The sequence below is a fragment of the Coloeus monedula genome (genome assembly GCF_965178545.1).
Source record: "Coloeus monedula genome assembly, chromosome: 6".
NCBI lineage: Eukaryota > Metazoa > Chordata > Aves > Passeriformes > Corvidae > Coloeus > Coloeus monedula.
In genome coordinates this window covers 39,904,637-39,930,256 of record NC_138786.1, presented here as the reverse complement: position 1 = coordinate 39,930,256, position 25,620 = coordinate 39,904,637, and the positions used below count along the sequence as shown (strand labels likewise).

Sequence of the window (25,620 nt, the reverse complement as noted above, 5' to 3'; positions counted from 1 at the left end):
TGTTGCATATGTTGCCACTGCAGCAACAGCCAAAAGAAGTAGCTTATTTATAGTGAAGGAAGAGAGCATGATTTGTTTACATGAGAGTGTTCCAGCTCATGCCCTGGATGCATCCCTCACACACCATCACGACACCAGCTGTTTCCAGGGAAAGGTTCTTTTCTCATCCTCTCTCACAGATTTGCAATATACAAGTAGTCTGGCATTATTGTATATACAAACTAGACCAGGCAGTTATAACTCTCCTATATATTTAACTTGAATATCTTCTTAAGCCTACATATTAATTACATACATTTTACTCTTTAAAATAACAGTTACTGGATGCCTCAGGTATAAGCAGTAGGTTCGCAGAACTGTTAAGGAGGATCTTGCAAGGTGATGTGTCTGGGTTCTAAATAGAAATGGAATAAGTGTAGATGAACATTAAGTGATGCACATTAAACAATCCTATCATAACTTCACATATATTATTACGGGTTCAGAGATGACTACTCAGGAATGGAAGTTTAAAACAGATGGTTATAAAAAGAAAATGCCATCTCAATGCTTAGTAATGGAAACAATGATAAAACTGCCAAGGAAAGGAAAAGAGAACAAACAGGAAAGCATATCAAATCATCTGTATCCTTAACACTGTGTACTGTTCTGGCTGTCCTTCTCAAAAAGGACATAGAGAAGGTCAGCACAGGTATGATTTTTTATTCCCTACAAGGGCAGTTATCTTCAGCCTGAAAAGAATAACAGAGGAATGATAAACTGGAGGTGTATAAAGTCCTGAATGCCAAGGAGAGGACAAATAGAAAGTGATGATTATCCTTCTCCCAGTGCAAGAGCAAGGGAGCATCCCATGACATTGGCAGGTATGAGATATTAAACAAAAAATAGGAGGTGGTTCTTCACACAATATCATTAAGTAAAAGAAATTTTATCAAAACTGTGTACTAAAACTGTGCATGAATTCAGGAAAAGACTTGAAAAGGTCAAGTATCAGAAACTCATAAAATATTAAATACCCTATCTAGCTCAGGAGACTTCTGAACCACAAGTTGCTGGACATTGGAAGGTTATTTTGGAGATGCATCACTACATGGTTTTTTCTACCCCCCGATCTCCTTCATGTATCTACTGTTGACCATTATAGGATGTTGGCTCAATGGACCTTTGATCTGACTTAGCACTGAAGTTTCTATGCTCTCAAAATCTTATATGAGATTTTTGCTCCAGGAAAGCCCTCACAGTAAGAATTTTGTCAGACATGCTGTCAGACAAATGACTGTGTGTGTCCAGCTTAACAGAAAGTAAATGGGGCCATGAGAGAGAGGAAACTGCACCAACCACCATTCAATCCTTTTTCTTTGTTCAAACCACTTTTTGTTACTGTTTCAGATACCTGCTGTAATGATGAAGAGATAGGGTAGTGTCACTGATGTGTTCTCACTATTGGTGATTTTTTGATTATATTTTTGTTCCAATTTTTTGTTGTTAAATTACATGCACTGAATTTCAGAAAAACCACAAAATTACTTTCACTTCCACTAGCACAGACACAGACTGAAATGAACAGGAAAGGGGTTGTATCTTTTCATATATATATGGACACAGAAGCCAGATGTCAAGCAGAGGTGTTAGATAACCAGTCTTTGCATCTTTTGTCTTTTTTATTTTAGAAAGTACTCATCTCTGCCTTGATATCAAGGACAGCTGGAGAAGAATATCCTTTTCACCCGTCCATTTGTTTCTGAGATGTATGGGAACAGCACTCACAGAAGACAACAACCAAGAAAAGAGCACCAAAAAAAATTTTAAAAGGGAAAACAAAATCTTTAACTTATGACATGTTCCCTTCCTTTCTCCGGTCACATCACTAGAATTCCTAAGTGGAGATTTTCTTTCCTCTTCTACAAGGTTTTCCCAATGTTTTGTTCTGGGACTGCCACAATTCTTAGGGCATGGAAACAACCTTCCCTTTTCTGCTGTGAGAACCCCTTGTAAAGCCCAGCAGGAACCAGCTGGTCACCCACTCCGGCCCAGGCCAGGCTGTCAAAGAATGACGTAAATCATCACAGAAAACACTCCTACCGTGGTGCCCATGAGAGCCCACCCTCTTCTTTCTCCACATCTTGAGCATCTATTGCACAACTGTTTCTGTTTCTAAAGCAACATGGGCCTTTAGGCATGAGGACAAGAGGAATTGAATCAGGTGGCTCCTGGATGTAGTGGAGGTGAATCTCTAAATGGGGAAAAGCACTTTGGGAAAGTGTTTTTTGAGGAAGCTGCAAAAACTCCAGCAAGTCTTTTCCTCCCATGGAATGCTGTCTGGCAGTGGGGTTTGGAAAACCTACTGCTCATACCTTTTTATTTAAACAACCAGGTCTTGGTTGCTTTCATGAATGTGAGGTCATGACATGGAGGTCTGGAACCACTGGTATTGCCTTTGGAGACCAATTCAACTTCATCAGGTAGCAGCCATCAGCCCTGAGGAACTCACAGCGTGTAACTGATACAGCAAGTTTCAGGTAACTTTCAGTAATTTCAACTGGCACTGAGAATGCAGTAGCAGAACAAAGACTTTCCTCCATCTAAAAATGCAATGTACTTGACCTTGGCACAAACAGAGCTTTGCCAGATGCTGTGATATATTTAACCTTCAGTTTCAGAGTTTCAAAAACTAAGTCTTGAGGTGTTGAAAGCCCTAAATGTTTTTTAGTGGAAAGTGAGAGAAAACAGCAAATCAGCCACTGAGAAGGCTCTGCCGAAAATTGCAGCTGCATCACTGTGACTGGGTAAAAAAAAAAAAATGTTTTTAAAACAGAAACTGCTGATATGGCTTTCGGTGAAGCCTCTGCAGCAGCTGTGATGGCTTTTAACTTTGAGTTTTCAGTGAGGAAAACATGATATTTCTTGCATTGTCATTATTATGATTAACACAGGCGGATTTCAAAATGTGAGGCCAGGTTGAAGAGCAGATGTAAAGTTAGCTGTGCCTTGAACTGGACCAAATAGCAGGGGCTGAGCAGTTTGTTGGATGTGGTAAGTACAGGGAACACAGAGGTTGTCAGTCCACAGCTCGGTTTAACTTCAACACAACTTGATGTTGGTGTTGGGTGGCAGCAGTGGCACTCAGGATAATGTCTTTGAGCAGCTGCCTCCAAGGATGCCAAGGTACTACATGGTGAGAACAAAGCACAGAAGTACAAGCCAAATGTGAGAAGATTCCTGGTATCTCAGGGCATGTACGTCTCTTCCTTGCATGTAAGAACATGTGCCCAGTCTCTCATCTGCTCTTCGTCCCATGGCAGAACTGCTCAGCCTCCTGACATCCCACCCAGGAGATGGTGACTCTGGGGCAGAGTATCCCACGAAATCTCTGAAAAAAGGGAGATTACCTCTTCCAAATCGGACTCTCTTTCGTGCAAAAAAAAAGACAATGAAGTGGTTGGTTTCAAGCCACATGTCTCTGTAATAATATCTGCTCTTGGGAGAACAGAGGGCTGAGAAATGCTTCTGCCAAAAGCTGGCTGAAGACAAAAGGTCTTTATGAAGAGTGCTGGTTTGATGAATGAACATTTTCAAAAATAAAGAAAAAATTTCTGATTTTCTGACTAGTTTTTCTTGAATTTCTCCTAAGAGGAAGGAAAGGATCTTGCAACTCATAGGTTGTTCATACTGATCTCTCAAGAAGACCCTCAATCTTCACCCTGGGAACACAAACACTCCTAAGAGGGGACACTTCTGTGCTTGAATACCTATTTTCTGCCTGAGAGATCTGGCAGTAGTAATTTCTTTCTCGAATATGTTAGTTAGCAAGAACTGCAATACAGATATACTACTGGAAAATACAATTCAGTTTTTCAGAGATGGCAACCTTGAACCCATTCTGATTCCCTGCTAAGATTTATTATATAAGTATGATTTGGGATTCGTTCATGCATGAGCCAGGGATCATTCTCCAAATAACATTTCATATTTCTTCCAAGTCTTTCAAATTCCCTTCGTTATTCCCCATGCAAGATTCCTAGACCTGGAGGCAGCTGGTGGATGGAAGGAAGGGTGTGGCCATGTCAACAGTGCTTCATGCTAATAGCAAAGGGAAAGATTTGCCAGAGATTGGCAAATGCCAAGGACACACATCACCTATTGAAAAGTTGCAAAGGCAACAAGTCTCCTTTGTCAGTTGTTGTGGGAATAGATGTTAATGCTTCCACTGCAGATCTGCTCTTTATTGGCAGCTTGTTGAAATAAGAGAATAGGTATATTGGAGCTGGAGTTTATCCTGATTAGAGTAAAACAAGATATGGGGACTAGGTCTCTTTCCTGTTTGGAGGACTCTGGAGGTAATTTTGTTCATTCCTGCATTTTGTGTCTGTAGGAATCGGAAAAACAATGCACCACTGAAGATCAATGGATATGATGAGACCACTAACTGACTAAAGCCACTGTCCCTGACTCAGTGCTGAATCTTTGACACTAAATTAAGCATTATGCGGTGTAAGACACTTGCACTTATTGTCTTTATGCAGCATCCTCATTCAGACCATTTTTTTGGGGAGTCATTGAAGTGATCTCACTAGCATCATTGTTTAACCAGTAGGCAGCTAGGCACCAATATAGGCTGCCAAATACTGCATAGGCTGTCTGGCCTAATGCTTGCCTTTGAACTTTTAAAAAATGCATTTCTTGGAAACACAGGTGATGGAAAAGAGAAAATATTGAGAGAAAAATTGTCTCCTTTTTTATCCCTCCTCACTGAATGATGCAGGAATTGAGCTATAAGGTTTTGGGAGCCTTTATTTCCCATGCCCTGTGCTACATTTCGAACGTGAAGCTGAATAAAATTCCACTCATGACTGCTTTTCCCAGCACACTTGGGAACAATATGAGGCCAGTATAATGGCATCCACCACAGCTTCGTGAGCACTGCAGCCCCATGAATGTGTTGTGATCCCCTCCCCTACAAAGGGCTTTAGTTCAGGCATAATGCAGCCCTAAATGGAGGAAATTATGGAAAAAATCCTTTAAATTTGGTAATCTTATTTAATGATTTCACATAAAGCTGATGATAATGTGGTTAGAACCAAAGAAAATTATATAGGACAATGTCTTTCTCATATGGATTATCTTAGCTTGACTATGAAATTCTAAACTTAGTAGAAGACAAAGAAATCAGACGTATATGTGCACACTAATATTCATTACCAGACTTTGAATTTTACAATCCAAACTAGAGATGGCAATGCATACACACACACACACATATAATGACAAAAAATGGCAGTAGTAACCCTAAACAGCCATTTTTACAGAAAGAGCCCTAAGTGAGGTCAGGATTTGTTTACTGAAATGTAAGGATCGTATAATTAAACACAAAAAACAGTGCTTCAGATTTTTCTCTGACAAGAAAGCAATGACCTCTGGACACTGATGTGTATCAAGAAATAGTATTTAACACTGTAGGAACATTAGTGTGTTTTCTTTTATTGCAAAGCCTATTTGAATCATTTTGTAAAGCTGATATCATGAACTAAACATACAGAGAAATACTCCTTCTTTGAGGAAAATAAAATTTCTCTTCCTTCATATTATTACAAAAGATTTGAAAAACAACATGTTCTGGCCTGAAGTATCAGACTTACATTTTGTCTTTTGTTATCACTTACAATAGCACTGCTGCTTGAATACCCAGCCATATCAAATGTAAGTTATTTGTATATCTCTATCCTCTCAGGAAATCTTGACCTTGAAATAGAATAAATATGTAACATGGGTATTGGGTTTGTGTGTTCATAGCTAACATCACCAGTGCTAAAAACCATAGACATTGAACAAAAACGTGCAGAAGATGAGATTGTACAGTGCTATTTGACTCATTGTTACAAAATGAGAAATTACGGTTTAAATGTTTTGCTGTGTTTGAATGACCCTTCATTTGTAATTGATTCAGCTCAACAGACTGCAAGTCTCAAACCATCAAGATACAGAACTTATTTGTCCCATGTTTAAAGTATGCTTCAGTAACTCTACCAAAGTCAAACTGTAGAGGATAGGACCTTCTCTGTTTGAGTGCTTTGATAATGTGCCACCTTAACTTAGGGTCTGAGATGACTGGTTATTCAGACCGAGATTTTTAGAAGCAAATAATATTTAGTATTTGTTGACCAGCTCCATTAAAGGAAGTGGATTACACAAAATCCAGAACCTATAAAGAAGTCCACAATGGGAAAATCGGTGGAAATTCTCTGAATGACTACTTCAGGCAACTATGAAAACTCCCTGTGAGTAGCCATACCTGCAGACCAATAAGTAAGCAATCCTTGAGATACGTGCGTTGATAACCAAGGACATTATCAGCTGCAATCAAACTGGTAAACCTGGGGGAATGGCACTTTTGCATGAAGACTTCAATGCCTGTGCTTCAGTAACTCCACAGCACAGACCTTTGATGGCAGGAGAGTGGGGTAAAAAACTATGGTACATGACATGGGTTCTCCTTTTTGCCAATAGCTCAGTGTAAATCTGGGCCTAAGCCTTAAGGAGACCCAAAACAACAGATATCAACTTTAGACCTATGAAAGATGAAATAAGCAAGGTTTGGAGTCAAGGGATCATACCATAATAAGTTAGACTCCTAAAAGGTATAAAAAGTCTATAAAAATGCTTCCTGTTGTCACCCACAAAGAGGAAGACAATGTGTATTGAGGACTCAATAGTTCTTTTCCTCTTCCCAGACACACACAGTTAGTCTTGGGGACATATGCACTATGGTTCTTGTAAGTATGTAAGTGCGAGAACACGAGCAAGTGAAGTCTGTAGGAGAAGGAGCATGAGGGACTGAAGTCAGTTTTCCTTAAAGCAAATAATCACCCTTGCTTTCAAAAGGTCTAGAATTGTGCTTTGTGCATTAATTTTCTTCAAGAGCACTAACACATGAGTTATAAATTAGCTGTTGGACCAAAATGATAAACACTAATGTGACAAGCTGGGAAAGGTATCTAGAGACCAAAGACAGGTCTGATTTTTAATCTGTAGTGTGATTAGAAAAAAATATTGATGGCATTCGCAGAGGATTCTTCCCTGGGGAATGTTCCCATCCTTTGCTGGGGACATCACGTTATACAAATGTATAATATGAAGGGATTAAAGGAGTCTTGGGAGATAAAAATGAAACTATAAGACTGATGTAGGAAAAAATGAAAGGTGGAAGGAAAGGAGGAAAGCCCAGAACAAGGCTATTCAATGCTCTTCAATTGCCCTCTATTGATGATGCATACTGGTGATACAATAACAACACTCACTGAAACTTGCTGTCCACCAAATACTTCTTATGCTGTTACTAATGGAACACTGTAACTTTTTATTGATGCTATGAACAGCAGGAGAGCCATTTAAACTAGTAAAAAAACCATGCTAATTAAGCACAAATTCAGGAAAGGAATCTTATTTGTTAGTTTTGTGATTTTATTTCAAAGAATGGGCAAGAAAAGGGCAGGGCGAATGGATATGAACTTTTCACAGCAATATACTGTGCTCATGAATCTAATTTCAAAAGCTGCATTTCTACTAGAAGGAAAAAAAAAGAAAAAAAAGTAAGGGAAGCTTTTAATAAAGGCATATGAAAAGAGAGGCTGAGATTCATTCTTGATCAAAGAGGTAGCAATGAGCAAGAAGAAAGGACCAAGGGGCCAGCACTTAACTCCCTGGGCAGTTCTACTGCAAGAAAGAGAATGCCAAAACATTGCTGTGGCCCTCAGCAGTCATTGTGTAAGGATGCTGGTGGTGGCTACAAGAACTAGATTCAACATACCTAACTGGCAGTATCAGTGTGTAGATTTTTACACAGAGACTACTACATAAACTACATTTCACAGTCAAAACAGGGAAGCAAGTCTTTCTACAGTGAGTCAACTCCTCACAGTATAGGTATCTACAACAGGGCAAATGAGGGCATCTGTAGCACAAACGTGAGACACAGAGTATGCATGGCTAAAAGTGATGGAATAACAAAATATGTGAATAAAAGCAGGATCTTTCAATAGAAAGAAAAAAAAAGTAAAATTAGAGGAAGGAGAAAAATCCTCTGGGAAAGCAATGAAAAACGCATCCAAGACAAGATAAAGCATAAGAGAAGGAATAATCAATCCCCCACTGTTGAAGCTATGCTACTGGGTGTAAACCACGCAACTGAGCCAGACATTTGGGTCACCCTGATTGTGCTGCCCAATGGAGGGTCTGCTGTGCTGGGCTCTGATTGCCCCTGCTCCAGCCTGCATTTCATCTTCAGCAGAGCAACAGTTGGAAAAGTGACAAAGGAAGAGGTGAGCTGCTGTCTAACAGGCACAGTGGGGTGAAGGCACTAGCCTTTGGGGCTACTAGTCTCATTTAGATTCCCACGGGAACCTTAGTCCCCTATTTTAATTAAAAAGGAGACAACCCACTTACATTGTCTACCTAGTTCTGTTATTTTGTGCAATTTACATGGGGATAGTATAATGAAAACTGATACTGTATTTTCCAGCAAATTTTTTGCTCATTAAAATTACATATTTGGGCAAGTGGAAATGGTAGAGTTCAGGTTCGTTTTCTCTTATTCGTGATTCATCTATAAGTACACAAATAAATTAGGCAGTCACAGGAAACCATCAAAGCTATAAGAAGCAATGATTCAGCAGAGTTTCCTAGCCTGGGCTAGTTTTCATTGAAAAACTAGGTGATGAGAAGGAGAAATCCCACAAAATATCTAAGTTCCCAGCTAGCAGGAGGTTGCAGACAATAAACCAGTATTCTCTAAAAATTAACATTGTCTGACAGATCCTATATTGTGTCACAAAGTTTTAAACAGTTGCAACAATAGGCTTTGCTTTGTTAAAAATAGCTTGTCCCTGACTTTCTACTTTTTCTCAAGCATTCCTGGAGTAACTCCTGAAGTCAATACAGTTATATTCCAGGCACCTACCCTTCAGAAACTAACCTTGAAAGAAACGTGAATATAGGTTATTTAAAAGTAAGAATCTTCCATCTTTCTCTCCCATACAATCACTTTGACAGGGATTTTATCACGTGTGTGGATACTGGAGATGGGGTTTTTTGATTCAAACATTCAGGGAAAGCTTCAGCCACACTGAGTCATCTCAGACAACAGAAAAGACATATTTTCTCCCAGTGCCCCATGAAAATCTTGTCCTGATAAACAACAACAAAAAGGAGCATTGTCCCCTAAGTCTCTGTGGAAGCCACTGTTTGCTACAAACTGTATTTAATCAGGCTGCTGGCTGAGAGTCAGCCACACCATCTTCTCACCTGGTCACTTGCCTCTTGGACAGTGTCAGAGGGACAATGAGCTGTTTATGACCAGCTTTCCAGGTTGTCTGAGGAGAGCTGAGTTGGAGTTTAGGTGAACCGACACAAATAGCAGCTACCTCACCTGGAGTGAATCTAAAAGCTCTATATCAGACATATACATTGGGGATCCATGGGAAATACCCTGTGGAAGAGAGGGTGCCACAGAAACACATATTGCAATGCCCCGTTGTCTCGTCAGCATGTCTCAGCGCACAGAGGCCTCCTAGCATGCTCCTTCTCCTGCACAAATGGCTGGAGAGAAATGTCCATACTTTCTACTTTCCAGACCATTTGGAGACCCTTTGAGCAACTCATGAGAGTATTTTCCACAACTTTCTGTTCCCCAGAAAGAAGCAGACTATTAGATATTCACATAGGCTTTTAGTTATTCAAAATGATTTTAAGAATTCAGATCAATTGTTTGTTTGGTTTTTTTAATTTGAGATGATTGCAAACTGAAATTTATCTCCCACAGAAGACTTATACACTCCTCCTGAATTCAGACTATTTATCTAAACAACATGAGTTCTGGTGAAATTTCTGTCTCTGAAAAAACCTTGACATCTGAGACTTGCTCCACTTCTGTATTGAAGCAAAGAAAAGAAGATTTGTGGGAGAGAAAATTCTGGTTTTTATAACATCAGATTATAATCAACAATACAACTGGGCAATGATATCCACCTAAGGCACTGGAGGACAGACAAAAATGTGGCAAGGAACACCCCTAAGGACTTTAAATTAGATTTACTCAAGAGAAAAAGATGGGAATTCAGAAAAAATATCAACTGAAAATTATATGGTTTAATCCAGGTTTACCCTTGTCATCTTTAGTTATAGCGTAATATCTATTGATGGCTCTTTATTTAGTTAAATGTATATAACTTTTATTGGGTTTGCATGGTAAGGTTTTGGTAGCAGGGAGTGGGGGGGGGCTACAGAGAGACCTCCTGTGAAAAGCTGCTAAAAGCTCCAGCTATGTTCAACAGAGCCAGTGCTAGCCAGCTCTGAGAGAGACCCACCACTGGCCAAGGTCAAGCCCACCAGTGACAGCGGTAGCACCTTTGGAATATCGTGGTTAAGAAGGAAGGAAAAACAGTTAAGAAAAGGCAGAAGCAAATTGCACTCAGAGAACAGAGGAGTGAGAATATATGAAAGCAACAACTCCACAGACCCCAAGGTCAGTGAAGAAGGAGGGGCAGGAGGTGCCCCCGGCACCAGAGCAGAGATTCCCTGCAGCCTGTGGTACAGACCATGGTGAGACAGGATGTGCCCCTGCAGCCCATGGGGGTTCATGATGGAATGGATATCCACCTGCAGCCACAGAAGCAGCTCCATGCCAGAGCAGGTGGGTGCCCAAAGAAGGCTGTGGCTCCATGGGAAGTCCACACTGCAGCAGGATCCTGGGAGGGCCTGTGGAGAGAGGAGCCCACACTGGAGCAGGTTTGCTGGAAGGACTTGTGACCCAATGGGGGACCCATGCTGGAGCAGTTCATAAAGAACTGCAGCCTATGGGAGTCTTCTCCACTTTGGAGAAGTTCATGGAGGACTGTCTCCTGTGGGAGGGACCCCATTCTGGAGCAGGGGAAGGGTGTGAAGAGTCCTTCCCCTGAGAAGGAAGCAGCAGCAGAAATGTGATGAACTGGCTGCTACCCCCATACCCATCCCTCTGCACTGCTGGAGGGGAGAAGATAGAGAACTTGGAAGTAAAGTTGAGCCTGTAAAAGAGGGAGGGGTAGGAATAAAGGGTTTTTTGAAGATTTGGTTTTACGTCTCATTATCCCACTCTGGTTTGCTTGGTAATAAATTCAGTTAATTTCCCCAAGGTGAGTCTGTTTTGCCCATGAACATAATTGGTGAGCGATCCCCTACTGTCCTTATCTTAACCCAAGAGCCTTTCATGGTATTTTTTCTCACCTGTGGCTGGATGAGGAGTGGTGTGACGGAGCAGCTTTTGTGGGTACCTGACATCCAGCCAGGGTTAGCCCATCACATAACTGTAGGAAATATAATTTACAATGAAAACGTAGAAAGGTCAACAAAACTAGGTGAAAAAAACACAACTGGTGATTGAAGTTGGGCCTGGATATGATGCTTATTTGTAAGTTTGTCTGTATGAGCAATTACTCTGATTTTTCAGTAACGGTCACTGCATGTCCAACCCTTCTCCTCCAAACTTCTGGGCCACAGATTCCCCTGAGATGTGTGCCCTCATTTGTCTCCAAACCTACTCCGCAACAGTTTATTCAAGGTCCATGATGGTGAAGTGCAGGGCCGTTTGCCTCCAGCTTCTCTCACAAAGCCCCTCCATGTGATTTCTTCCTCCTTTTATAGTCATTTTATATAAATAGTATTGAATGTTGATGGAGAAAAAAATCATGCACAAAAACATACTTCTTGTTTTAAAATCAGAGGTAAGAGACACTGTCTTATTTAAAAAGGAAGAAATACAGAAAATGAAGCATGCCCATGTAGAAGAGGGATCAGAAGTGAATCTTACCTTCTAAGTAGCCAAGAAAACAAATCATATAAGAATTCAGACCTCTGACCACCTCTGAAGGGGAAAGCTAATGGAAACAGCACCTCACTGGGGACGTTACTGCATATCATCACCTAACAGTGACCCTGCGGGAAATGAAACTGGAGAGAAATGGAGCTGGATGTGAGGGAGGTGGAACTGTTCTCATTTCTGAATGCCGCAGAATAGTCTAATTGGATATACAGCACAGCAAAATGAATAAATACCAGAGGAAAAATATTTTCAAGCTTTGTAAAGGAATAACATGCAGATTGAGAGAATGGCAAAGTCCTGTATTTCTAGCCATTTTTGACAAATGCAGGATACATAATGACTTAGTCAGAAAACAAAAATTTAAAGAAGCCCAGCAACTGAAGGGGCTGCACATTCAGCAAAGTATTATGCCTTGCAAGGAAAAGGCCATGGAGAGATGAGCATCCAAAATTTATTGAAAAGTTTCTACAGAAACCAAAATTTTGCAGATGTACAGACATTTCAGACACATTTTTTTTTCTGGAGTGGTTGGTTGCTTTAATCCATAATTTTCCTGGGCATGAAGATTCTGCAGCCTATGTAATACTGCTGGTACTCACACTGCTCTGTGTTACAAAGAAAGGTGCTCAGCTGTGAGGCTGGTACCTGTTTGCAAGCTGTCACATAGCCTCTGCCACCAAAGCCAGCTCTTGCCTGTACAGTGCCAGTGCTGGTCAGCTGTGAAAGGGGAATAGGAGGAAGAGAAGGAAATGCAGTGTGGCTGGGGAAAGATTAGGAAGCTGATGGTTGTTATCCCAGTGCTGGGGGAGGGTTGATGAGTGGCTGAGGAGCAGCAGGTGGGATGAGACATAGGTCTGGTACAAAGTCAGTGCTGGCAGCCACCATTGCTGTCAGGAGCCCTGACCACAACAAATGCCAAGAGCTCCAGCTGCCATCCCTGTCATCAGCAAGGGCTGCTACAGCAAACAGTATCCAAAGGAAGATCTGTTTGGAAATCCCTGCTTCATGTAATATTTATTTCTATTTGATGTTTCCAGGCTGCATTCAGGACCAAGTATTTTGACTGAAAAAGCACCAAAATTCTACAATGAAAAGCAAGTACTCTTTGATAGGTTTTGCAGTACAAGCTTTAAGTGCTGTAAGTACCAGAGACCCTTCCCATTGAATCTAAATGCAATCCTTATTTCTCACTCTGGCGGAGTCCTGGGCCACAGGTGGCCAAAAGGCAGGGTGGACCCCTGCCTGCAGATGATGGCAGTGTACATGCTCCTGAGACACCGCAGGCAGCCCTGCTTGCAGTTGCACAAGGAGGGACTGTGGAGCTGCTGGGCTACCATGGCAGTTTTCCTCTAAAAATTTTTTTAGCTGCTTTGTAGCCAGTGCAGGCACAGGGACCACTGAGGGCTTCATTTGTCTGCAGCACTGAGCTGCTCTGACTGTGCATTTACTTTTAACCAAAAGTTCTGCCTCTCAGTCTCAACAGCAAACTGTGCTAGTTTTCTGCAGTGAGGTCAGTGTGGCCAGATAGGCAGTATATGAATTTACATCCCTTCATTAGTCAGAAAAGATTTTTAGAAGATGATTTGGACCCATCTATTGCCCATATGACCATGGGCATACATCTTTTCCTCTTATAACATGTCATAATAGGCTCTCACCCTAAAACTTCCGATATTCACAGAGTGTTTTGAGCTCACACAGACAAGACGGGACGGAAGTGCCACTTTTGTTCACCCTACAAAGCTTGTATCTCTCAACTGGACAAATCAGTGATGTTCTCTCTGCCCCCTGGTCCCTTCCCAGGGCATATAGAACCTGAAGCTGGTACCCCTGTGGAGTGACAGAGCTGGCACACTAGTTTTGTATGTAGGTGGCAAAAAGGCTTCCTCCTTAGTCCTGTGTTAAGTGCTTGATGAATGAATTTGACTCCAAAGACTCAAGGACAGCCAGCTCAGGTTGCTTCCTCCAACACTAATACGTAAACAAGTTACTCACTTGCTTTTTTCAGTTAATGTTATTCAGAGGGAGTAAAATGCTGTAGAGCATTCATTCTGGTTCCAGTTGTGGAAATGGAGCATGTATAATTACCAATGTGGGTAGCAGTCCATCTCATAGCCTTACTTACGCCAGTGAAGGATATTATCTCATTATATCAGCTTAGCAGTATTCTTTCCCTGGAATTCAAAATAAGCAAGGCTCATAAAGGAATGATAAAGCAACTAATTACAAGGGACATTATTTTAAAAACTGAATAGTAGTCAAAATCCATTAATGGAATATTTTACATGGTTAAACTACTTCCAAGAAAGTATCTAGGCTTTTTCAGCATAAACATTTCTACATTGAAAATGTAACTTGAACCTAATTCTATGGTCAGCTATTTTTTGAATAAGTATAATACGTGCTTTCATTTATGACAGGGCAAAGATGAGTGAAATTTTTAACTTCATTATGTCTACCATCCAAAGTAATTTAGAAGATAGTCCTGCTACATGGAGACTCTTCTGTACTACAATGCGAATAATGGCTAATGTCTAGGAAAACAGAAAATAGAGATGCTAGCAAGGACTTGTTTTAGCATATGTTTTAGGATTTCTATTTGAATAAAGTCCTGTTCTAATTCAAAGATAAAGTACTTCTGGGCCTTCAGAGACTTGGGTGCATTTTTTAGGTTACAATATAAAGAAGCTTTGGTTTTGCTTCCCAGGTCTTGGTCCTTAAACCCAACTGAACCTCAAACTGGATTTCTTTCTTTCTTTCCTTCTTGCTGATCAACTCCAGGAAGAAAGGTTCTGCGAGGCTGAGCCCATCTTTTGTTAAATCTGTGAAACCGTTCAGTCAGCACTCAGTTGTAAGTGGAATTGTTCCACCCATCCCCTAGAAGTATGGGAGCCAAAGAATCCTGTCAATGGATAACCAAAGGGAAGAGAGGTTGCTGCTGGGACACAACAGCGGAAGATGTGGACACAAGCCAATTACAGTAAGAGCCAGGTCATTTAGGAGCAGCTCTGTTCTTCACAGAGCTGCAAGGCTGAGAGATAAGTCCCTTTCCAATATTGTCATTTCTTTTCTGAGTTACTGGTTCTTCTTGGGAGAATGAAAAGGTGAAACATTTTGATGAACGTTTTGATTTTACTTCACCTTTCTTGGCAAGAAAAATATCCCATATTTTTCATTGTGCAATTCATAAAAACAAACATATTTGGAAGAGTGAAAATTACAATGTTTGGGCAAAGATACAGGGTGCATGCCGTTACAGAAAACCACAGATGCCCATTCCTCCCAGTAGTAATTTGGTATTGCAAATAGTTGTAACTCTCTATCTCCCATCTCCATTTCTTGTATAAAATAGAGGAACTCTGCTATGTGTCACAATACAGGTGCCACTGGTGCTGGGCTGAGCAAGCCACATACTCTGCTTTTAGAGCAGAATTTGAAAGACAGAGTATTACAGGATAGTCCAGCTGGTGGGACCTGATGCGGTTCAAGATGTCTGACCTATAGACTTAGAGGTGATGGGACCCGTTGTCAGAGGTGTCAAATTCCTGGCACAGGTCTCATGGCTCAGGAAGAGCCTTTCCTGACACGTATGCCATGCATATACCCGTCCAACTGTACAACAAACTTTTGAGACCCTATTTACAGCAGGAAAGTCTTGAAAGACCAATATTTGAAAATGAACTAGCTGAAAGTAGTAACTGAACTGAACCCTTTCCTGGCAAGAGGAATGCACCTGTCAAATCAGCGCTGTGAGCCATATACGTACATCAGTAATTGGTTAACAAAACCCAGCCCCAGAAACAATGCTGCAGAGCGTATAGCTTTGTTAATGGGTTTGGTAGCAGGACCAATAAAGTTCATTGTTGAGTTTAGCTACAAATGGCTTCCTTTGTGCTGCAGCTTTTTGCAACAGCTTTTAACTAGACCTACCAGTTGTACTAGCCAGACTGAGGGCATGATCTTCCCAGAGATGCTCATTCCCATGAAATGAAAAATGGGCTTCTGAAACATCCCTCGATTTGCCCTTGGGCTTCTGAAATGGACCTCTTTGCTTAGGAGACTTGTGTGTCATCTCTTCCCAAAAAAGGAGCAGAAGAAAATCAAGGCAGAGTGAACATTGATTGGGTTTTTGTTTGTTGGTTGGTTGGTTGTGTTTTTTAAGACTTGGGAAATGTTGATTTTTAAGGCTCACATGACAAATAAATAAACCACCTACCACTCTGAGTGGGCAGCTGGGTCACTCTGGTCCTACCAGGCCAGCTCACTGACTCATGTCAGTTCTACCTCTGAGGAATTCAGCCCTGGATGGCACTTGCATCTTCACTTCCCACACTCAGAGAAGAGCACGGGGGAATTGGGCTGCTCCTGAGAGCAGGACTCATGGGTTGGATTCATGAGCTACAAGCTCAGAAGGTAGGAAGCAGCTGGGGAAGAGGCAGAGTCACTCCCAAAAGGCAGTTTTTGAGTGAGAAACTTTTGTGTATATGACCATCAACTAGTAAGAGTACTGTTTTGAAACAGTTTGACTGTGCTGCTCTACAGCAACCTCTTGGAATGGGCACAAATTACTAAACATTTCCTCTTGATCCAGGAACAGAAAAATTGCACTCTCCCCAGCAAGAGGGAAGAATCTTGCCCAGAGGCAGAGCTACCTCTATGGGAGGGTCTTGAGGAGGAGCTGCAGCAGCCTAAGAAGCTAATCCTTCCCTCTAGAATTGGAGAAACGCACAGTGAAAACGGAGAAATATCCATGTCATTACAGCCCAAGGCCGACTGAGCAAATTCCTGTTCTGCTCCCTCATTTATAAGATTTTTGCCTTGGCTAGGGTGAAATTTCAACAGCAACATCAGCAAGTCTACAGGCCCAGGCGAGCGCCAGCCCTCGCGGCCCGGGCCCGGCGCTGCGCTTTCCCCGGCGGCCAGCGGAGGGAGGCTGCTGCAGGTCCCTCCGTCCCGGCGGACCGCGGGCTCCGGTCCCTCCGCACGGCTGCCAACGTGTGCAACGCCCCACCTTGCACTGATGGCCCCTGCCCAGATAAAAAAGCCAATGGCACAATGGGACAGATGGCAGTTTCCTTCCCAATTAAAGCTACTGGGGGAGCTTAGGTCAAGCCACACACTGGAGAGCAGAGGAGAGGCAGAAAAGGATTTGGGGGCAATAACCGGAGCACTCGGTCACTCCGAAGTCGGTGACAGCAGGGCATCCGCGGACAGATCCGCCCGAAGCCGCGACGTTTGCGCGGGTTCCGGGGCTGCCGTGGTCACATACCGGATGCGTCGGCCCTCGGCTGGGTGGCCCTGCTGGGTACCCAGGGGCAACGACGAAGGGCCGCGGCTCCTATCAGCCCTCCTGTAACTTGCCCTCGAGTTTTGCTGTGAAAACAAAAGCAAAACAAACAATTCCATTATCCCCGGCACGAAAATAAAGCACGGGCACCACACGGGCTGGTCGAAAGGACCGCATTGTCGTTTTTAAATGAGATATCTTTGCAACCGCTAGCCCTTCCCCGAGCCAGCGGGGAGCCGCCCGTATCCCTGGAAGCGAGAGGTAGCAGGGAACAAAAGGCAAACTCCGAAGTGACATTGAAAATAAAAGGGAGCTTTGGTTACCCCCAGGGTAAGGTCGAGGGGGAAAGGTCGCCTGTCCACCAGCGCGCATACTCCGGCGGGCGCGGGGGAGCGCCCCCGGGCTCGGCCCTGTGCTCCGTCCGCGCAGCCCCGAGGGCGCGGGAGGGCGCGGGAGGGCGCGGGAAGGCGCGGAGCCCCCGCCCCGCAGCACGCACAGGGCAGGCTGCAGCTCCCCGAGGCCCTCGGCGGGGCGGTCCGGAGGCACGGGGAGGGCTTCGAGACCAAACCAGGGGACACTGAGCAACGAGCCCCCCGCGCCGCCCGCCGCAGCCAGCCACGCTGAAACAGAAAAGGTCTGCGGTAAATCAAACTGCCGGGGACGACTCCCAGCCCGCCCCTTCACTCTGCACACACAGGCACGTCGGTGTCCGTCGCCTCGGCGTCCAACCCCACCCGGGAGCCGAGAGCCCCTTTTCCCGGCGCCGGCGCGGCCGCAGGCCTGGGCGAGGAAAGGGGAAGGGAGGGAGGCAAGGTGACCCACTTAAAAGCTGAGTTCCTTATTGAAACACTTAAGAGACGACAGGGTTGAGGACTGTGAATGTATGCGTAAATATATACTCATGCATACCCACTGCCGGTGGTATGCACCCCCACGCTTGTAGGTGTGTGTGTAGGCATGTCTGGGAACACACACAAAAGCACATAACTCCTAAGATAACTAATGTAATATACTGATAGCTATACCTAAAAGAAGATAAATAGATCCCGGCAGGATTCTGTTTGTAGGTATATACCGATAAAAAAGTATTTTTACATGACTTTGTATCTAAATAAAACGTGCTTATATTTTTAACTATCTCTACAGGCTAACTTCTCGCAAATTGTCTCAACAAACACCTTCAAGTAATCCTCTGCATAATCACCTCTGTCTTGGGTGTATCAAAAACGCTTCAGACAATAAGTCTTGTGTGTGTGTACTGACAGTGTTGCGGCAGTGACAGTCTACTGACACTGAGAAAGCCAGATGTGGAAGGCATATATTAACTGCTCCTAATACCGGACGAGGCTTTCAGACAGTGGTTCGCACATCGGGGCGAGTGCTGCTGCTATCCACCCGAGACTACCGGGACACCCATGCCTAAAAACAGTCCTTTCCCGCTGATCCCCACGCCGGGCAGCCGCGGAGGGGCGCGGTGTGGCTGGTGGGCCGAGGCGTGCCCCGGGGCCCCGCCGCCCCCGCCCTGGCACGGCGGCCCTCCGCCCGCCGCCGCGGCCCCGGGAGCCCTGCCCTGGCACCCCGTACCTGGCCCCACCCTGGCCCTCTTGGCCGGGAACGGCCCGGCGAAGGAAAGGACGGGGAGTGTGTCGAGGACTAGGGTAGGAAGGCTCAGCCGTCCGCCAGGAACTGGGGAAGGAGGGAAAAGAGCTGAGCGGAGGCAGCGCTGCCCTCGCTCTCACAGAGCGACTGGGGCCGCCAGGGACCGGTGGCGAAGGGGCCCCGAGAACCCCCAGCTGCGAGATGCTCCACGCCCTGGGCAGCTGGAGGAGCAACTGTGCGTGCGCTGCGGAGGGGTGAGGAATTTTGCTTTAGCCTTTGGTGGTCTCGCTGGTTGCCTTAGATTCCCACGCCAGGAGAAGAGGTTTCGACCCGTGTATTGAGGGGTTTCTCCCATCCGAACGAGATAACCAGGGCAGAGGGGCTTTCCCACGGGGAGGAATTGTCCCCGTGAACCACAGCAGGCGTTTCCCCCCACACACTCCCAGAGCGCTCCGTGCCTAGGTAGCGCTCGCAGGGTGCGTCTCTACGAGGAATCCTGCCTTCTTACACGCCCAAGCATGTGCTTTCCAGGCGGGGAGCGGCTCCCAGCGCCCTGTCCGCGGCCGGCAGAGACACAAGTCCTCCCTACCCGATCACTACGGAAACCTCCGCTCCCGGCGTAGGTGTGCTAGGCACATCTTCCATTCTGGGGAGCATGGGGAAACAGAGGGTGTATTACACCGACAAGCATAAGCAATCAGATGAAGTTTCTATGAGCTCGCTCGGGGTAGGTCGAGAGGGGAAAGTTGAGGCAAGCTACCTCGGTGGTGCCACTTTTCCAGGTGGTCATTTACATGTCTTTATGGATGTGTTAGGCTTACACTGATGACCAGGAGCGAAGAAAGAGCTCTGTCACAGATCTTCTCTTGCCACCTCTAACTCGGAGCTCTCTAGGAGCGTCTGGCCCCGCCGCAGAGCGCTGTTCCCGCGACAGGGCGGGCTGTACGGCTGCGAGCAGGGCAGCGGGCAGGGCCGCCTCCTCGGCGCTGGGAGCGGGGGCGGCAGGGCTGGGTAGGGGGTGCAGCCAGACGTGCACCCGTGAACTGACCCAGAGGGAGCACGGAGCACCCCATGGCTTTGTATCAAAAAGTTACACCTAGAAAGCATCTTTCTTGTTGAGAAAGAATTTGCGTGCGGTTTGCGTGGGACCCTTACCCTCTGCCCTCCGAGCCCTCCGAGCTCTGGCTGGCCGAACATATTTGATTCCCCTTGGGGAGGCACAGCAGCTCGTATAAAAAAGACATTGTTGTCTTTGGAGAGCCCTGTGCGCACTTTCAAAAGCTGATCCTTGAGTTCCCAGCCCCCGCAATCCAGTTGATGAGGAAACGCTCTGCGGTCTTGGTGGCACCGTTTCCATTGGGATTGGCACCATTTGATTGACAAAGTCTCCCATTCTTCCACCTCTCGAGTGTTATCAAAAGGATTGTGTGGGGTCAGAAGCTATTGAAGGGAAGTCCGTGTAGCCGCATTTCTGCAAACACGGGGTGAAAACCGTGCCTTTCTCATGAAAATGCTTCCATCAGGCAAAACGCATCTCATCTTCCTTGCTCTCCTCCTTTGCATTTCTTTTTCACTCGAATGTTTTACTAAGCAGCATCACCAGGTAAACGAACATATCGCTAAATGCAGCCTAGGCAGGACCCTGTTGGGACGGCCACCCTCCCCGGACGCTGGGAGCAGCCATCTCTGGCAGACGAAAACTCCGGTGGAAGGTTTGAAAGAAAAGCGAGAGTGAAGGGAGACGGCACCAGAGAAGTTTTCTCGCCCCTTGTCCACGGTGTGACTCGCCTCGTTATAGCGCATTTGGGGCGGGAAAGCAGGTGCAGAGGCTGACCTGTTTCCTTTACACCGCGTCGATCTAGCCGGACTAAAAAGTAGCTAGACGTCGGTGTGCCTGTATGCGCGCCGGTGTACTCCTAAGTCGGCGGTCAGACCCGCACAAGAGAGTTTTTCACCCGCTTCCCAGCGAAGGTGAACGAAGCGCTCTCTCATTAGCTTCCCAGTACCAAACCCAGCGCAGAGCCAAGGCCCGACTTGCTCGGGAATAACCTAACCGAGCAATGTTTCGGAGGCTATTTAACCTGCCCTCATTCAAGTGAGAGGATAAATAAGCTCCGCCAGGCGCAGCCGACGGCCAAAGGGGTCGTTCGGGCGGTGCTCCGGGGCCGGCGCGGGGCATCTCGGCCGCCTGCGTGTCCAGCGCCCCGCTCCCGCCGCCGGAGCTGCTGCTGGGGCCTAGCCAGCTGCCCCACCTCGCACTCTCTGGATGGGGACGGAGTCGCTGCTCCTGCCCCACAAATTGCAAGGTCACTTGCCGCCTTTCGTCTCTGGTTAAAGCCGACCAAGCCGTCATTGTGGTGGATCCTGTGGTATTTAATTTTTTTTCCCTTCCCTCCACCCCCTTCTTTATAGGGTTCATGAAACAGTCATGGGGATGGTGTGTCTGAGAAATTCGGGGGGAAAAAACCAACCACAAACCCCAAACAACCAAACCACTAAGGCAAGGTCGAGTGTCTCTCTCCGTAGGAATAAAACCAAAGACCGTACTGAAAAACACGCGCAGAAAGAGGAAAAACCGTGGCGGGGGAAGGCGGGGGGGGGGGGGGGGGGGGGGGAGGGGAGAGGGGTAAATAAATGTTCCAGAGATCTGGAAAGACAAAATTGAAAGGTTTTGAAAGTAAAGAGGGAAAAGAAGAGGCAAAAAACAAACGCCTTTCTAGCCCAAAGTCGCCCTTCTCTGCCTTTTGGTGACCTAGCAGACTCACAACCAGCCCACTTCGGGATATTCAGCCTTGAGGGAGCTAGCGCCGAAAGAAGCAGCTGAGATGATGTAAGAGAGCTGGAGGCCTGATTGAAGGAAAGTTCCCCCGATTATATTTGTGTGGAAAAGCTCACCTCTTGCAGAGCTCTAAAGTGTAATCAAGACTGAGGCTTACACTTGAAGGATGTTAACTCTCATACGGGAACCTACTTTCTCCTAAACGGTTTCTTGCCTAGTGAATGAGAGCCTCCCAATTGAAGCAAAATGATCCTTATGCACTAATATCAAGCACAGCCACAAAGCGACCGGCTATTTATGCTGCCACTTTAGACAAAGATATTTAGTTATTCCCGGGTAGCAAGTGCACTTTTGCATTTTTAAGCACGAACCAGCCGAGCACAAACATATTTACAAGTGCAATTACTAAATAGTTACTTGACACTTCAAAGTCCCTGGGTTAACTGTACCTTCGCTGTAATTTTCTTAATATTCAGGTAATCGCTGTATTAAATTGTGTTTGCCAGGGCAGTAGGCCGGGGTGTGAAATACTCAGGGGAGGTTTCTCTCCTCCGCCCGGATCACCCCGAAATATAAGCTTTGGAGACACTAGGCTCTGGAAGATTTCTTCAAAGACCCGAGTGACATTAGCTACTGGCTGCCTGTACGTGTGCGTGTGGCTGTGAATGGATCGCTTTTGTTTTCACACCGGATCCGAGAACAGATCCGAAAGTGCCAGAAATTGCAGTTTATTGGAAACTACAGGGAATTCATTGGCAAGGTCGTGTAGCAGATGACCTGAGAGGTCTTCTCCATCCAGCTCCCGTGCTGTATAAATAACCTTAGAAAGCAGCTTCAGCTTCAGAGGGACCACGAGAGACTGTGAAAGTCTCTGCCTTTGAGAATAACAAGCAACATTTTGCGCTAAACTATTTTTCATCGGTCTCTCGCCCCAGGCAATTAAATTACTGCTTGATTTTGCAAACTTGCGTCTTTCACCTCTCTCTGAGATATTGTAAAAAATATAAATCCCTAGTTGAAAGGAATTTATCGGTTTAGGGAGAGAAACGATCCTTGCACTGAGTGTCTTAGGAGACATAGAGAGTGTTCCCGAGATGCGAAACCCCAAGCGCTTGTTCAGCCCCAGGCGACCGGGGCATCTGACAAGCCAGTGCGGGGAATGCAGGGCACGGGGAGCTGTGTCCCGGAGAGAAAGGTCTGCCCTCCGGAGAGTTGTCCTCCCGGCGGCGGGGCTCCTTCCGGACCAAACTTAGTGGGGGAAGAGAGAGATTCTGTCGTTCAGCTTACTGGCATTCCACCCCGTTTCCCCAGCTCTCACAAAGGCTGGGCTGACAGCCTTGCCACCCGGGAGCTGTTTTTAAATCCTTTTACCCAGTCAAATGGTGGTCTTTTTGCTTTGCCTTCCATTTGCCGTCCACGATATTGCCATCCCCGAGAAAAAAAAAGAGTTGTGCTCACGGGGTCTTTCTTTCTTTTTTTCCTCTCTCTCCCGTCTTCTCTGTCTCTCCCTCTTTTTTTTTTTTTTTTTTCCTAAAGACATAAAAAGATTCTGACAAGTAAAACTTAAAGGTGTTTACCTTGTCATCAGCATGTAAGCTAATTATCTTGGGCAAGATGTAGGCTTCTATTGTCTTGTTGCTTTAGTGCCTATGCCCCGCCTCTGGTGGCAGCCTAAAACCTGGCGTCTGGCTAAAACAAACGAAAGGCAGCCCTGAGCCTCCACTCAATCCAATTAAGGCGGACTTCGTCCACTCGGTTACGTGTACATCCAACAAGATCGGCGTTAAGGCAACACCAGAATATTTGGCAAAAAAAAAAAAAAAAAAAATTTGCCTCCCCTTCCTTTTTTTTTTTTTTTCCCCAGCCGCCGAATCATGTCGATGAGCCCAAAGCATACGACTCCTTTCTCAGTGTCTGACATCTTGAGTCCTTTGGAGGAAAGCTACAAGAAAGTGGGCATGGAGGGCAGTAACTTGGGGGCTCCCCTGTCAGCCTACAGACAGTCTCAGGTTTCTCAGCCGGCCATGCAGCAGCACCCCATGGGCCACAACGGAACAGTGACTGCCGCCTACCATATGACAGCGGCAGGGGTCCCCCAGCTCTCCCATGCTACGATGGGGGGCTATTGCAATGGGAACCTGGGCAACATGAGCGAGCTGCCGCCTTACCAGGACACCATGAGGAACAGCGCTTCGGCGACAGGATGGTACGGCACCAACCCGGATCCCCGCTTTTCCTCAAGTAAGTCAGCCCGGGGCTGGGCGGCCGGTGGGGGGTTACTGAGCTACTGCCCCGACACACCGCGGGCGGAAGGCACGGGGGGTCCGCGGCAGGGCAAAAGTCGGTCTAAATCCCAGACGCGCCCCCCAAACCCCAAATTCCTCCTCCTGCCCGAGGATCGTTCCCGGTCCTTCCACCCCGGCTGGTTGCCTGTCAGCCTCCCGCGGCTGTTTTTGCGGGGCAAGGGGGTTGGAAGCCCCGCGGTGGCGGGGACCGGGAGCCTGGCTCTCGCCGTCCAGCGGGGCGGGAGCGTCGCGGTCCGGGGGCCCAAAGGGAACCGGCGGTGCTCGCCCGCCTGCGCGCCGCCCGGCACCGGGCGGGCGACGGGGAAAGCTGGAGGCGCCGGGGCCGCGTCCCGGGAAGCGGCGGGGGAGCGGGAGAGTCCTCTTTGGCCGGCGCCGGCGGAGCCGCTGTCCGCGGCCGCTGCCGCCGCGGCTGTCGCATCAGGTACTTGCTTGGCTGTCCCCCCCGGGCAGGACGAGGGGCGAGTGGTCGCCCTTATTCACCGGGGCTGGGCCGGGCGAGAAGGGGGCCACCGCTCGCCTCAGGGACGTGAGTCGTTGTTTAGAAGCGCGGGCGCCCCGAGGCCGCGGCCGGGGCTGGGCTGCCGGGGGGCTGCGGAGCTCCGCTGGGGGCAGGCGGCGGCGGGGGCTGCCGGAGCGCGGGGCCCTACTCGGGCCGGGCCGGGCCAAGCCGAGCCGCCTAAAACGTGCCGCCTTCTCCCTTGCAGTCTCCCGCTTCATGGCGCCGTCCTCGGGCATGAACATGGGAGGCATGGGCAGCCTCGGCTCCCTGGGAGACGTGAGCAAGAGCATGGCCCCGCTCCAGAGCACGCCGCGGAGGAAACGGAGGGTCCTTTTTTCGCAGGCCCAGGTTTACGAGCTGGAGAGACGTTTCAAGCAGCAAAAATACCTCTCCGCCCCGGAGAGGGAACATTTAGCCAGCATGATACATCTCACCCCGACTCAGGTCAAAATCTGGTTCCAGAACCACCGCTACAAGATGAAACGCCAGGCCAAAGACAAGGCTGCGCAGCAGCAGATGCAACAGGAGAACGGCTCCTGCCAGCAGCAGCAGTCTCCCAGAAGGGTGGCAGTGCCAGTGCTTGTGAAGGATGGCAAGCCCTGCCAAGCAGGCTCCAACACACCCACAGCAGCTATCCAGAGCCATCAGCAGCAGGCAGCTACAACGATCACAGTGGCTACCAATGGCAACAGCCTCGGACAGCATCAGAGCCACCAGACAAACAGTGCGGGGCAGTCTCCAGACATGGGACAGCACTCGGCCAGCCCTTCCTCTCTGCAGAGCCAAGTCTCCAGTTTGTCTCACCTGAACTCTTCTACTTCTGACTATGGCACTGCCATGTCTTGCTCCACCTTGCTATACGGTAGGACCTGGTAAAAGGATTTAACAAAGAAAAAGAAAAAAAAAAAAAAGAAAAAAGAAAAAAGACAAAAAAAAAGCAGATTTTCCCAGTTACACAAATCTCTGTCCTCTCCAAACTACTGTGTGCTTTTCTTCTTCTTCTTTTTTTTTTTTTTTTTTTTTTTTTAATGTTCTTCTCCCTTTCCCTCCTTTTACTGAGTGGTCTCTGCGGACCCCTAAGAGAGAGAGAGACACTTTTTTGTTCCATTTTGTTGTTACTGTTGATGGGTTTGGGTCTTTATTCCCCCCCCCCCAAAGTTGTCCTGTGGGGTGTATAAAATTATTCTGACTAATAACCACGGAGCAGTCTGCAGAAAGGGGACCATCTTTAAGCATGGTCTGAAGACTTGGATATCAGACGTACACTTTGCCAGCGTCTAGGACTTGCATGTAAATACAGAG

General features: G+C 46.5%; 1 protein-coding gene across 1 annotated transcript; it reads left to right on the top strand.

The window, feature by feature from the left end:
• Positions 1-18,935: 18,935 nt before the first annotated feature.
• Positions 18,936-25,194, top strand: NKX2-1 (NK2 homeobox 1; the record flags this gene model as incomplete). The annotated part of the gene is made up of 3 exons (XM_082283259.1): positions 18,936-18,988; positions 23,378-23,754; positions 24,524-25,194. The coding sequence occupies 3 exons, from the start codon at positions 18,936-18,938 to the stop codon at positions 25,192-25,194; spliced, it is 1,101 nt and encodes a 366-aa protein (XP_082139385.1).
• Positions 25,195-25,620: the final 426 nt, after the last annotated feature.